Raw genomic sequence first — 12,514 nt, 5'->3', positions numbered from 1 at the left:
TGGTGATGGTTGCATACTTATATAATAGTTTAATAGTATAGTAAAACTGTTTGACTAATGTTATATCTTCACTGCTTAAGATATCTAGCGCTACCAAAAGTTTGAAGAGTGTACTTATAGCTAAGGTATATTTGTTTATACAAAACATATGTCCTTTTGTGTCTTATGTACAGTAACGGACAAAAGTCTAGAGTATTCCTGTTTATGAAAGTATAAACAATTTTTACAAAAATATGTTTGTACAGTTTTATTCTATGCATCACAATAAACTAAAACAGGTTATTATTGGTTTTAGTTGTAGTTTGGCCACTTAAATAGAATAAAAAAACCCGAAAAGATAGATCAGTTAGCATAAAGAATTTGGTGATAAAATACAGAAATGAAAAATTTTATATTATGAAATTTCAAAAAATTAAAAAAGCGACGGTACAAAAACTTAAAAAATGGTGATTCTACCCGAGCAGTGTTCATTTCAGAATGCTACGTATCTTATAAAACGAAAGCTTAAATGTCATAGAAATGGACAAATAGTAAAAAGTCTTCTTCTTCTTTACTGGCGTAGGCACCGCTTATGCGATTATAGCCGAGTTAACAACAGCGCGCCAGTCGTTTCTTCTTTTCGCAACGTGGCGCCAATTAGAAACCTCAGCGAAGCCAGGGGTTTGTCCACCTGGTCTTCCCAACGAAGTGGAGATCTTCCTCTTCCTCTGCTTCCCCCGGCGGATACTGCGTCAAATACTTTCAGAGCTGAAGATTTTTCGTCCATACGTACGACATGACCTAGCCAGGCCTCTTAATTCGTTGAACTAGGTCAATGTCGTCGTATATCTCATATCTCTCATTCGCCGTGACCAACGCGCAAAGAACTATAGATCTTTCGCAGAACCTCTGTCTCGAAAAATCGTAACGTCGACTCATCAGATGTTGCCATCGTCCATGGCTCTGTACCATATAGCTGGACGGGCTTATAGAGTTTAGTTTTTGTACGTCGAGAGAGGTCCGAAGCAGCACCTGTTGGCAAGAGTTATTCTGGGTTGGATTTCGAGGCTGACATTATTGTTGCTGTTGATGATGGTTCTAAGATAGATGAAATTATCTACAACTTCGAAGTTATGACTGTCAACAGTGACATGGGAGCCAAGTCGCGAGGGCGACGACTGTTTGTTTGATGACAGGGGATATTTCGTCTTGCCCTCGCTCACTACTAAACCAATTTGCTTTGCTTCCTTATCTAGTCTGGAAAAAGCAGAACTAACAACGCGGTTGTTGAGGCCAATGATATCAATATCATCGGCGTACGCCAGCAGCTGTACACTCTTATAGAAGATGGTACGTGCTCTATTGAGTTCTGCTGCTCGAATTATTTTCAGTCACGACCTTTGCCTTCCTTTTCCTGACATCAGATCGCCCGTAAATTAATTTTCCCATTTACATGATATCATATTCTCGACTTGATGTAAAAGTATTTAAAAGACCAATTACAAAAGTATGCTCCGGTCTTGAAAACTTCTGTTAGTCACCGCATTTTTGTGCAGATTTTTGGAGCATTACTCCTGTCGGCCAACTTGCCAAGCTCTTCGTACTCACGCATTTCGGCCTCTCTCTTTTTCTGGTTGTAAATACGTCTCGCTTAGCTCTTCAGTTCTCGGTATCCATCACATCCCGCACGTGTTATTGTCGATCGTAACGTTGCGAGGTAGGCAGTCTGTTTTCTCTCCGCTGCGACACGGCACACCTCATCGTAACAGCTGTTTTTTTGCATTTTCCGAAATAGTAAAAAAAGGTTGCTCCAACACTAATCCGCAGCAGCATAATACACAAAACCTTTTGTTTTCGAATAAAATGAAAATTTCGTTTAAATTTAGCAAAAGGACGTAAAGAAAAAAGGTGAATTTTTGTAAAAAAAACAAATTGTGTTTCAAGATGAATCGAAATTCAACATTTTTGGAAACGATGGAAGAAAACAAGTATAAATCGCTGCTGCAACATAATACGATACGCTTAGTGAACCTAGCACCTTAATTTCAGTTTTGAATATACACTCGTGTCCACGCAAAGCTTACCACTATATTTGCGGACTTTTTAGTTTGTTCGGGATTTTCTTCAATATTATTTTTTTATGTTTTTCGTAAGAATAAGTAAGCTAAATTATATTGGCTAATTATAATATAGTTTTTAATTTATTACGTTGGTGGTTATACAAAAGCGGCAGATTTTATTATTTTTAAAGTAATAAAGCGACTAAACGTCGTGTTTCAATTAAAGAAAAATAAAAGTAAACATTAATTTCATTTATAAAGTAAACGAAAGTAAATTAAAAAAATCAGTTTTTCATCGCATGCCAGTCTCTTACATTTCGTGCTCATTTTCTAAAGCTCACTAACTTTATTGGGTTAACCCAATAATGACAGCGTATGATCATACGCAAAAAGAGCTTTCTTTTTAAATTCGTCAAAAATCCGAAATGAAATTAAATCTTTTTATATTTGCAGTGTGGGCGAGATAAAAGGATTGTTGCTTTAGAAAAGCTTTTTAATTGTCGCTTAAAGCTCATTTGTTTACAATTTTCGCGCCAATTTACGTAGCATTTTTCGGAAAAGTGAATAATGACTCGAAGGTGAGGTTTATATTTTTATAAATAGTAAGCGAGGAATTTGTATAATTTAAAATGTGCATAAACTTAAAGCTAAAACCCTAAGCCATCAAATGAATATAAAGTGCAGTGAAAAATTGAGCTCCGAAAGTGTTTTAACTATTTGTAAACAATTGCGTATGTTTTATCATACGTAAACGCTAGCCCAGTTTTTGCTATATGAAAATTCATTCCTAATATCTCCTTGTAGACGAGCAACAACTGAAGAGAAAGTTGGATGGCTCCAAGATTTAAATGAAGATGATGATGCAGAGATTATAGAAAACATCAATAATGCCAATTTTATTGATGTGACTTTGCTCCCCCCCCGAAGAACAGGAGTCATCCGATTGCGATGACGCAGATGAAGACGATGAAGGTACACTGGGTGATTTGGGTAGTGGAGTTCTTAAAAGGGCATGTGAAATAAGAATTGATAACTCAGAAGTAGAGGAGCAACAGTTTCTAAATGAAGCGAGCAGTTCATTAGCCCCAAGTACAAGGACTTCAACTCAAAGGAAAACTAAAAAAAGAAGATTTGCCGAAAATGGTCTAAGATAGTACTAAAAGCAAGTGAATGTTCTATCACAGCAATACGCGAGCATACTCCGGACATTGTAGCAGATATTTTGGAAAATGATTTACGTCCAATACAACTTTTTAAAAGAATTTTTGATAGCGAATTTATGGAATGTATACAATCAGAGACTGTTAAGTACGCCATAAACAAAGGAGATGAAGCTTTCACCGTAAGTCTTGAAGAGTTATACACATATTTCGGCATCCTTATACTAAGTGGGTACAACGAGGTGACTAACCTGAACCACAAATCCACTTGCTTACTTGTTAAATTAAACATTTTTATTTTAAGGTTCCAGCTACTCGCTTGTACTGGAAAACAGAAAGTGATGTGTTCAATCATTTAGTGGCAGGTTCAATGGCGAGGAATAAGTTTGAAAAAATACATCGCTACCTTCATTTCAATGATAATACACAAATTGATTCGAATAATAAGGCATTCAAAGTTCAGCCTGTTCTTGATCATTTAAATACAAAGTTTAAAGAGCTTGGAAAACCCCTTGGAACTTCATTTTCTGTAGACGAATCGATGGAGCCGTATTTTGGTAAGCATTCTTCCAAGCAGTTTATACGAGGAAAACCAATTCGCTATGGATACAAAATTTGGTGTATGACTACTTCAGAAGGATATTTGTTGAACTTCGATTTGTACACCGGAAAAAGCATGATTCGATCTAATGAGCCCTTAGGATTATCTGTCAAAAAAAGTCTATGTTATGACATAGTTCCCGAACACAGCACTGTATTTCTAGATAACTATTTCAATAGTTTTAAATTATTAGAAGAGTTTGATAAGAAAAATATAACAGTGGTGGGAACGATTCGCTCGGACCGTATTGAAAATGCTCCTTTGAGCAGCATGAAAAGAGAACTCCATGGTACTTGTGAAGCACTAAAATCTAAAAATATTACCCTAGTTAGGTGGAATGATAACAATAATGTCACCATTGCAACAAATTGTAAAAACGACAACATAACGACAACAACCGGATTATGCAAAAGATATGATCGACAACAGAAACGCAGACAAGACGTAAAGCAACCAGTCATTATCAAGGAGTATAATTCGGGAATGGGTGGAGCCGATCTCTTTGACCAGCAAAGGGCAGCGTACCGAACTCGGATTCGGTCAAGAAAATGGTACTGGGCCATTTTCAGATTTTGCTTAAATGGTGCTGTTGTAAATGTATGGATATTGTTTCGGAAAGCTTATCCACAAGTTACTCTTCTCGGCTTCATCCGACAACTTACAAGGAGCATACTTTCAAAGCCAATAGATTTTCATCCAGTCTCATCACGAAAGAGAAAACGAGAAAACGAAACTAGATACGACGGAGTCGAACACTACGTAAATTACTCAAAAACTCAGCGCCGATGCAAAAATTGTGGAAAGTGTACGAAATTTATATGCATGAAATGTAATTTTGGCTTGCACCCAGATAACTGTTTCTACAAATATCATGTAAACTGAGTCAGCAACTAAATCTGAAAATTAACAGTGAATATGTCATTAAATATATAAATACGATGTCAATTTGAACTCAAAAGTTATAGTGATGTTTACTTTTTATTTTCATAGAGGCAGGTCTCCGTATACGTTTATGTATGATATATCATACGTTCCGCCGCGCCCACATCTTTTGAGATATTTTTTTGAAAATTGGACATTACCCTTTTAATATCATTACAGACGTCTGCTTAAAATTTTTGTAGCTTATCATAGCGGGTTTTAGGTGTGAGCAGTAATGGGTTAAAGCGAGATTTAATCCAACGGCCTAAATCATAAAATTAATAATACCTTGAATTATGTAAAGTTCGCACTAAAATGTGGTATTAACAATAAAATAAAAGCAGTCTGCTGAAATAAAAGCTTTTAGGTCCTGCAGATGTTGCCATTCTTCTTAGTTTTCGTTAAACTTTGCGTGTGCAAAAGATTAGGCTGCTAAATTCCTAAAAGAACGCGGGTTTGAACACTCCGAAATCCTCACTCACTTTGACTTCATACCGGATCACTGAGTCGAACTCAGGCGGCTCCTTCTCTACCCATATACCAGCGAGGGAGTTCTAGGTGGGAAGAAGCCGTTGGAGAAGAGGGACAGTGAGCTTGTGGAGAAGTTTCGTGGAGGAGTTTACAGTCGGGAGCTCTCTGTTACCTCCAGTTTCAGACTTCCTGACTATTGCAGTGTCTTCCAGACCGAAATTGCTGCCATTAAGGTAGCAGTAGATTTGCTGCAGCCTCCTTCAGAGAAGTGACCATCCACTCAGATAGCAGAGCGGCAATACTAGCCTTTAACTCTTTTACAGTGCTTTCAGGGCTGATCAAAGAGTGCCTAACCTCGCTTTCAATAGGATCGAGTGCTTTTGTGATAAGATTGGTATGGGTGCAGGCCACAGCGGAATCGCAGGAAACTGTAAAGCTAATGAGCTAGCAAGAAAAGGCACCCTAGAACCGCTATCGGTAGAATGGGAGCGGATCGGTTCCCTCTTGTGTTCTACTACTGAATAGCTGGGCTTCACAGAAGCTTGGTCAGCGCTGGGCCACCAAAAGGTACATGCCCTGTCGCAAAATCCTTTTGGTCCAAGGTCAATCGCAAGAGATCTAGTGACCATTTTGCCCTCAGTAAGGCTAGTCTCTCCCTAGTTTTGGGTTTTATGACCTCACAAAGGACTACCACGAGCGGTTTTTGATCAACCATTTAACCTAACCTAACCAAGCAAATTGAACATAACCAATAAAAATTAACATAAACAATAAATCAGCTAACTTTGCAATAAAAAAATATTCTGTTATTTTTACATGAGTGATGATACGTTATTTTATTTAACCAAATCAAGCACTTGATGATACGCTTTTTTGAATTTTCAATATAACTTGGGTATTTCTGATCGCAGAAGCTTAAAATTTGTGACACATATGTTATATAATGTGGTGAATCGTAATAAATAAAAAACTCAATTTTGAATTTTTTGATGATACGTTATTTTCCATTTCAGGTGACGATATAGACTATCGTCAACGCAATTCTTAAATTCTTCGTCCATAACATTATTGCTGTAAAATTTTAAGAATAAATATTAGAATAAAACTGTATCAACACATTTTTCACAAAGAGTCTTTTCCAGAACTACGATAACAGGGGTGTATGTAGACTTTTGTCCACCACTATATGCATAACGCAGATATTCATTACCATAATATCGTCACCTGAAATGCAAAATAACGTATCATCAAATTCGAAATTGAGTATCTTATTGATTACGATTCACTACACTAAATTACATTCATAATATGACATTTGTCCAACATTTTCAGGTTCTGCGATCAAATATAAACCAGTTTTAATATAAATAAATAATATAATTTTTTTTTCCTCTTGTTCCATTTTATTTCGTGTTTCATTCACGCCACTGTAAATTTTCGAAAATGTTGTTACGTTATTTTGTATTTTAGGTGACAATATACTATATATATATATTTTGAGAGTTCTGAAAAACGAATTCACATAAAAATATTCGGTTATTATTCACTTCAAATCAATAGGGAGAATTTGTTGCGCACACATATACATAAGTAAGTTTTAGAGCTAAAATTATTTAAAATAATATATTTTCATAATAAAAGTAAGTAAATTATTAAATGGGAAAACATAATAACGCAGAGCAGTGCCAAGTAACGGCTGTTAAAAAGATCAATTCCGAAAAAAGTACCATTCTGCCTCATTAAAAACAACTTGTCTAAAGAAAACCCGCGTTTCATGGTCCACCAGAAAACTATATTTCTGGTTTCAAAAAGGTAGAAACCACTAATTTTTCTATTCTAAAAAAGTTTTCTTAAGCTAATTTTTCATCAGATTTGGACTGATTGGATGAATTTTAGTTTTTGAATAAGTTGAACAAATGGATGCGTATGATAAAATAATCTCGAGAACAAAAATTAACAAATTTCTCGTTTTTCAAAACTACATAAACTACAGTTATTTCGATAAATGTTTAAAACTAACGCAAAAAGGCTTCGCGGATTAGAATAAGACGGTTTCATCAATGGCATTAAAATATAATTATTTTAAAGGGGTGTGCTTTCATTTGTTGAAAAGTCCCATTTCATAGAAAAATGTTATTGTTACATAATTATTTAATCATTTACCTGTTTCGAGGACCCGACACCAATGTAAAGGATTGCAACAAACATAAATAGAGTGTCTGTCGGCTGTGCAGATTGGCAAACGTTTCAGCTCTGTTGCATCTCTCAAATTTGGCCAGAGGAATAATCGGCAACAAATCACATGTGGCTCTTCTTTGTAAATTAAGGATCGTTTTAATAAAATACATTTGGTATCGTGTGAAGCAGACATTTCTTTTCGACATCTGACTGAATCCAATAATTCCCCTTGTTGTTGCCGATTCAGCATTTTCATAAACTTTCGAAAGGTGTGTTGAGACTTTTGTAATTGTTTTCCATCTACTGCTTGTTGGCCTATATCTGGTTTTTCGTTTTGATGGGAAATCGAATTGATTGAGGGATAATCTGTAGGCAGACCGCTGACTCCACAACAATTTCGCAGCATATTTACTGTCGCCGAAAATGTTCCCGTATTTGTATTTGAAGCAGCCGTTGTTACATTCGTTATCGATATAGTTGGATTCAACTGGTTCATCAGGTTCGATTGGAGGGAACAATGGGATAATCTGGGTAAGTAATCCAATGAGCGCCTGAGGTGTGTCTGGTTTTGAGCTTGTCCCTCTTCGTTTGTAACGACAGTGAAAGCGTCGCAATCGTTTCCACAAGTACATCCACTTTCGGAATCGTTCGCTTTCTGTTCGTAGCTTACTTCCGTAAACGAACCAAAATATTCGATGTTGGATGTTAGCGTGTTTGATGTTATCATAGTATGACAAAATGAATTCTGGTATTGCTGCAAGTTCTGGTATTGAAGATCCGTTTGAAAGAGGTGTTGATGTTGATGGGGAGGTGGCTGTTGTGAATGATTGTTCATCCCATCGAAATCTCTTGACAGGTTTTTTGACGCATAACGCCATAGTTCCTTGTCCTTTCGAAATAGCATGGAGGGACATAAAATGTTTTCGGAACATTTATTGTATTTATTGTAAAAACATTATTTAATCTGATTGTTATATTGTTCTGACTGTTTTCACAGTCATACCATACCACTCATAACTTTCGCTCAAAAAACAGAAAAATAAATAAAATCTAATTGCAAACTGAGACGAGTCCTCTGATGGCCTTTGTCGTTTACAATTTGTGTGCCTGGGTTAAATAAATAAAAGCCAGGAAAAATCTATATATCATAGTCATTAAGCAAAAGCTTTGAATTGAGTTCATTGATCGGATTAGCATAAAGTGAAGGCGAAGACAATAAATAATGCTGTATTTTTAGTTACTACTTTACGTCGACATCGATTTTTCGAAACATCATTTATTTATCACCTCGATTTCGGTTTTGATATGTTAGTAATTTTCTATTTGAGTGTGAAATATCCTTTGTCATTTAATCTATTCTGAAATAAATTAAAAAAAAAAGATTTTGTAAGCAATTTCAAATAGAAAATAAAATCGATATTCTTACATACTAATTTATAATATGCAGTCAGGCATTTCAAAAATGACACAGTGCTATATTTCTGACTAAAATACAGAATTTCAAGTTACAATAGCTTATTTAAAAATGTATAGTAACTTTCATTGGAAATACAAATATATATATTGCATTACATTTTAAAAAATATTATTTTGTATAAAATGTTAAACTAAAGTTTATAAATTTATGGTTATAGTGTGAATTAAATGCAATAAGAAAATGTTTGATAAATCCTCCTTCATTCAGTTTCGAACAGTCAAAAAAGTACATACATACGTTAATTTCAGGCGCCTATGTAGCGTATCTGCCTAAAATCACCAGACAGCAGCAGTAAAGCAACACCTTAAAGACTGGGGTTATTATTTAGATATTATATCATTCTATCTAGATCTTCAAGTGAAAACTTTTGGGCTTTTGGGACTTACTTATTACATTCATCATATGTACATATGTAATAATTTTGAATTTTTGAAAAACTTTAGCCATACCGGAATGATTTTGTATGTTGCACAATGCATTTGGATTTATTTGAAAGTGCTGAATTTGCAGTCCGTTCACCATCAAACAAACCTGCTGAAGCATTTACTAAGGCAATATTATTTTGCGATCAGTTGCGTGCACGTAGAGGGTTGTGACAGATTGTGCTACAAACAAAAACAAACCGTCATTACTTGTTTTAATCATTATTCTTCTTTCTTTCTCTATGCCAGACAGAAACCGCTCACGCGGTTATAGCCGAGTTAACAACAGCGCGCCAGTCGTTTCTTCCTTTCGCTAGGTGGCGCCAATTGGAGATTCCAAATGAAGCCAGGTCCTTCTCCACCTGGTTCTTCCAACGGAGTGGGGGTCTTCATCTTCCAGCCGTATTTGTTTTGCGGGGATACCAAATTCAGATATCGCGTCATAAAGGCAGCTCCTTTTCGTGCTGTCAAAGGCAGCTTTGAAATCGACGAAGAGGTGGTGAGTGACGATTCTCTTTTGACGGATATTTTCCAAGATTTGGCGCATTGTGAATATCTAGTCTGTTGTTGATTTGCCATGTCTAAAGCCGCACTGATAAGGTCCAATCAGTTTGTTGACGATGGGCTTAAATCTTTCAAACAATACGCTCGATAGAACCTTATACGCGATGTTGAGGAGGCTTATCGCACGGTAATTGACGCAGGAGTAAATGTTCAGCATTGTGGCTTTTCTGAAAACATGGACCAATTTTACCGGAAATGTCTTAAAATTCTTGTTTTTGACGAATATATATGGCGCATGACCTATTTTTTTTTTTTTTTTGTAATAAAAAACGATAAAAAGTATTACGATTTTGAAGGATATACACACTGTACATGGCACCACTGTTGTAAATTCGAATGGACACTATTGTTAAAAGCAGTGATCGTTTTCGAATTATCGCTACTCTCGATATTCGAGACTGAACGAGAATTGATAAAAACAAGTAAGGAAGGGCTAAGTTCGGGTGTCACCGAACATTTTATACTCTCGCATGATAAAGTGATAATCGAGATTTCATTATCCGTCATTTACATATTTTTCAAATACCGTATTTGTGTAAAGTTTTATTCCGCTATCATCATTGGTTCCTAATGTATATATAATATAGAGAAGGCATCAGATGGAATTCAAAATAGCGTTATATTGGAAGAAGGCGTGGTTGTGAACTGATTTCACCCATATTTCGTACATGTCATCAGGGTGTTAAGAAAATATTATATATCGAATTTCATTGAAATCGGTCTAGTAGTTCCTGAGATATGGTTTTTGGTCCATAAGTGGGCGACGCCACTCCCATTTTCAATTTTTAAAAAAGCTTGGGTGCAGCTTCCTTCTGCCATTTCTTCCGTAAAATTTAGTGTTTCTGACGTTTTTTGTTAGTCGGTTAACGCACTTTTAGTGATTTTCAACATAACCTTTGTATGGGAGGTGGGCTTGGTTATTATCCGATTTCTTTCATTTTTGAACTGTATATGGAAATGCCTGAAGGAAACGACTTTATAGAGTTTGGTTGACATAGCTGTAGTAGTTTCTGAGATATGTACAAAAAACTTAGTAGGGGGCGGGGCCACGCCCACTTTTCCAAAAAATTACGTCCAAATATGCCCCTTCCTAATGCGATCCTTTGTGCCAAATTTCATTTTAATATCTTTATTTATGGCTTAGTTATGACACTTTATAGGTTTTCGGTTTCCGCCATTTTGTGGGCGTGGCAGTTGGCCGATTTTGCCCATCTTCGAACTTGACCTTCTTATGGAGCCAAGGAATACGTGTACCAAGTTTCATCATGATATCTCAATTTTTACTCAAGTTACAGCTTGACAGACGGACGGACGGACAGACGGACGTACGGACAGACGGACGGACGGACAGACAGACAGACAGACAGACATCCGGATTTCGACTCTACTCGTCACCCTGATCACTTTGGTATATATAACCCTATATCTGACTCTTTTAGTTTTAGGACTTACAAACAACCGTTATGTGAACAAAACTATAATACTCTCCTTAGCAACATTGTTGCGAGAGTATAAAAAGAAATTATAGAAGAAAAATTTATCATATAATTTGAGAGCTCAAAAAAAAATAACCCTAGTCAGTCCAAAACCGGGATGTTCATAATTCTTTTGTGTCGAACTTCTTTCTGCAGTAATTATGAATGATAAATTTTTCTATATGTATTTCCCATTTTTATCAATCCAACCGATCAGTGCATGAATCAATAGTGGCCATTCGAATTTACAACAGTGGTGCCATATTTTTGTACATAACCAGCCATTATATCCCTGCAAGTTAAACTTGCTTTCGTGTTTGAAAAGAACCTTGAAAAAGAAGTAATAATACTGTTTTATGATTACTAAATCAAAATTATGCCATTCGCCCTTTTCCAAAACTCATCAAACCTTTTTAAATGCAATTTCGTAAATTCTAGCCTTTTCTTTCTATTTTTTTGAATATGTACGCCTTTTTTACAACTGCTCTACCATGTAAATCGAAGCTGCGCGGCGAATTGTTTCAGTTGAAACCTTCTTCCCTTTTTCATTTTCCAATATGTTTCTTACATTTTCCGCCGAGGAAAAGGGATTTTTTTCAAAAATTTTCAGTATAAACTTTTCTTCGGATTGTGTTAGCTTCTTTCCTTGACCAGCTCTACTAATAGTATTGATCCTATTTTCCTCCTCAAACTTTTTTATAATATCGAAGACAGTTGAAGTACTCCTTTTCCCAATCTCCGAAATATCTTTAATGGTTTTTCCTTCTTCCCGTAACTGAATAATTAACTTACAAATTTCGGTACAAGTATGAGTACGCGGGGCGTCATATTGTCGTATGGCTTACTCACAGGCTTACCGGTAACTACTAATATGCCGAAAAGAATATTCAGTGTTTGTTCCAGTGGAATTCCAGTGGAATTCCACAACGATCAGAAGTACCGTTACTTGTAGAAGTTTACTTCTTTTAATTTTTCGGTTAGTTGTGTGGAACGAATTTTGTATGTTGCGAGTTAGTTCTCTAAATTTTACACAGTGAATAAATTTATTACTGTTTTTAAGTTTCCAAAAATAGAATAGAAGAGTTTTCCTTTAATTTGATGTATCATATGTATCATTTTTAAGAAGTTCACTATATGATTGGAGGGTGCCACCATTGGCAATATACGCATCCGATTAGTCGTGTGAGTCACTGTACATCTTTAACA

At 35.9% G+C, this 12,514-nt stretch overlaps 1 protein-coding gene across 12 annotated transcripts in view; it reads right to left on the bottom strand.

Annotated features, from left to right (window-relative positions):
- The window catches only part of LOC126763765 (mothers against decapentaplegic homolog 6), a 135,737-nt gene that overhangs the window by 38,462 nt on the left and 84,761 nt on the right, over positions 1–12,514 (bottom strand). For 11 of the 12 annotated variants that reach the window (XM_050481560.1, XM_050481542.1, XM_050481621.1 and 8 more), the window contains one exon: positions 7,356–8,728. In XM_050481560.1, coding sequence (XP_050337517.1) covers positions 7,356–8,274 — 919 coding nt within the window. In that variant the 5' untranslated portion in view covers positions 8,275–8,728. The remainder of the gene's footprint in view (positions 1–7,355; positions 8,729–12,514) is intronic. The other variant, XM_050481599.1, reaches the window with a different exon arrangement.

The sequence above is a fragment of the Bactrocera neohumeralis genome, chromosome 2 (assembly GCF_024586455.1).
Source record: "Bactrocera neohumeralis isolate Rockhampton chromosome 2, APGP_CSIRO_Bneo_wtdbg2-racon-allhic-juicebox.fasta_v2, whole genome shotgun sequence".
Lineage (NCBI taxonomy): Eukaryota > Metazoa > Arthropoda > Insecta > Diptera > Tephritidae > Bactrocera > Bactrocera neohumeralis.
The sequence above is the reverse complement of the archived record's forward strand: the minus strand, read 5'-3'. Positions and strand labels throughout refer to the sequence as shown.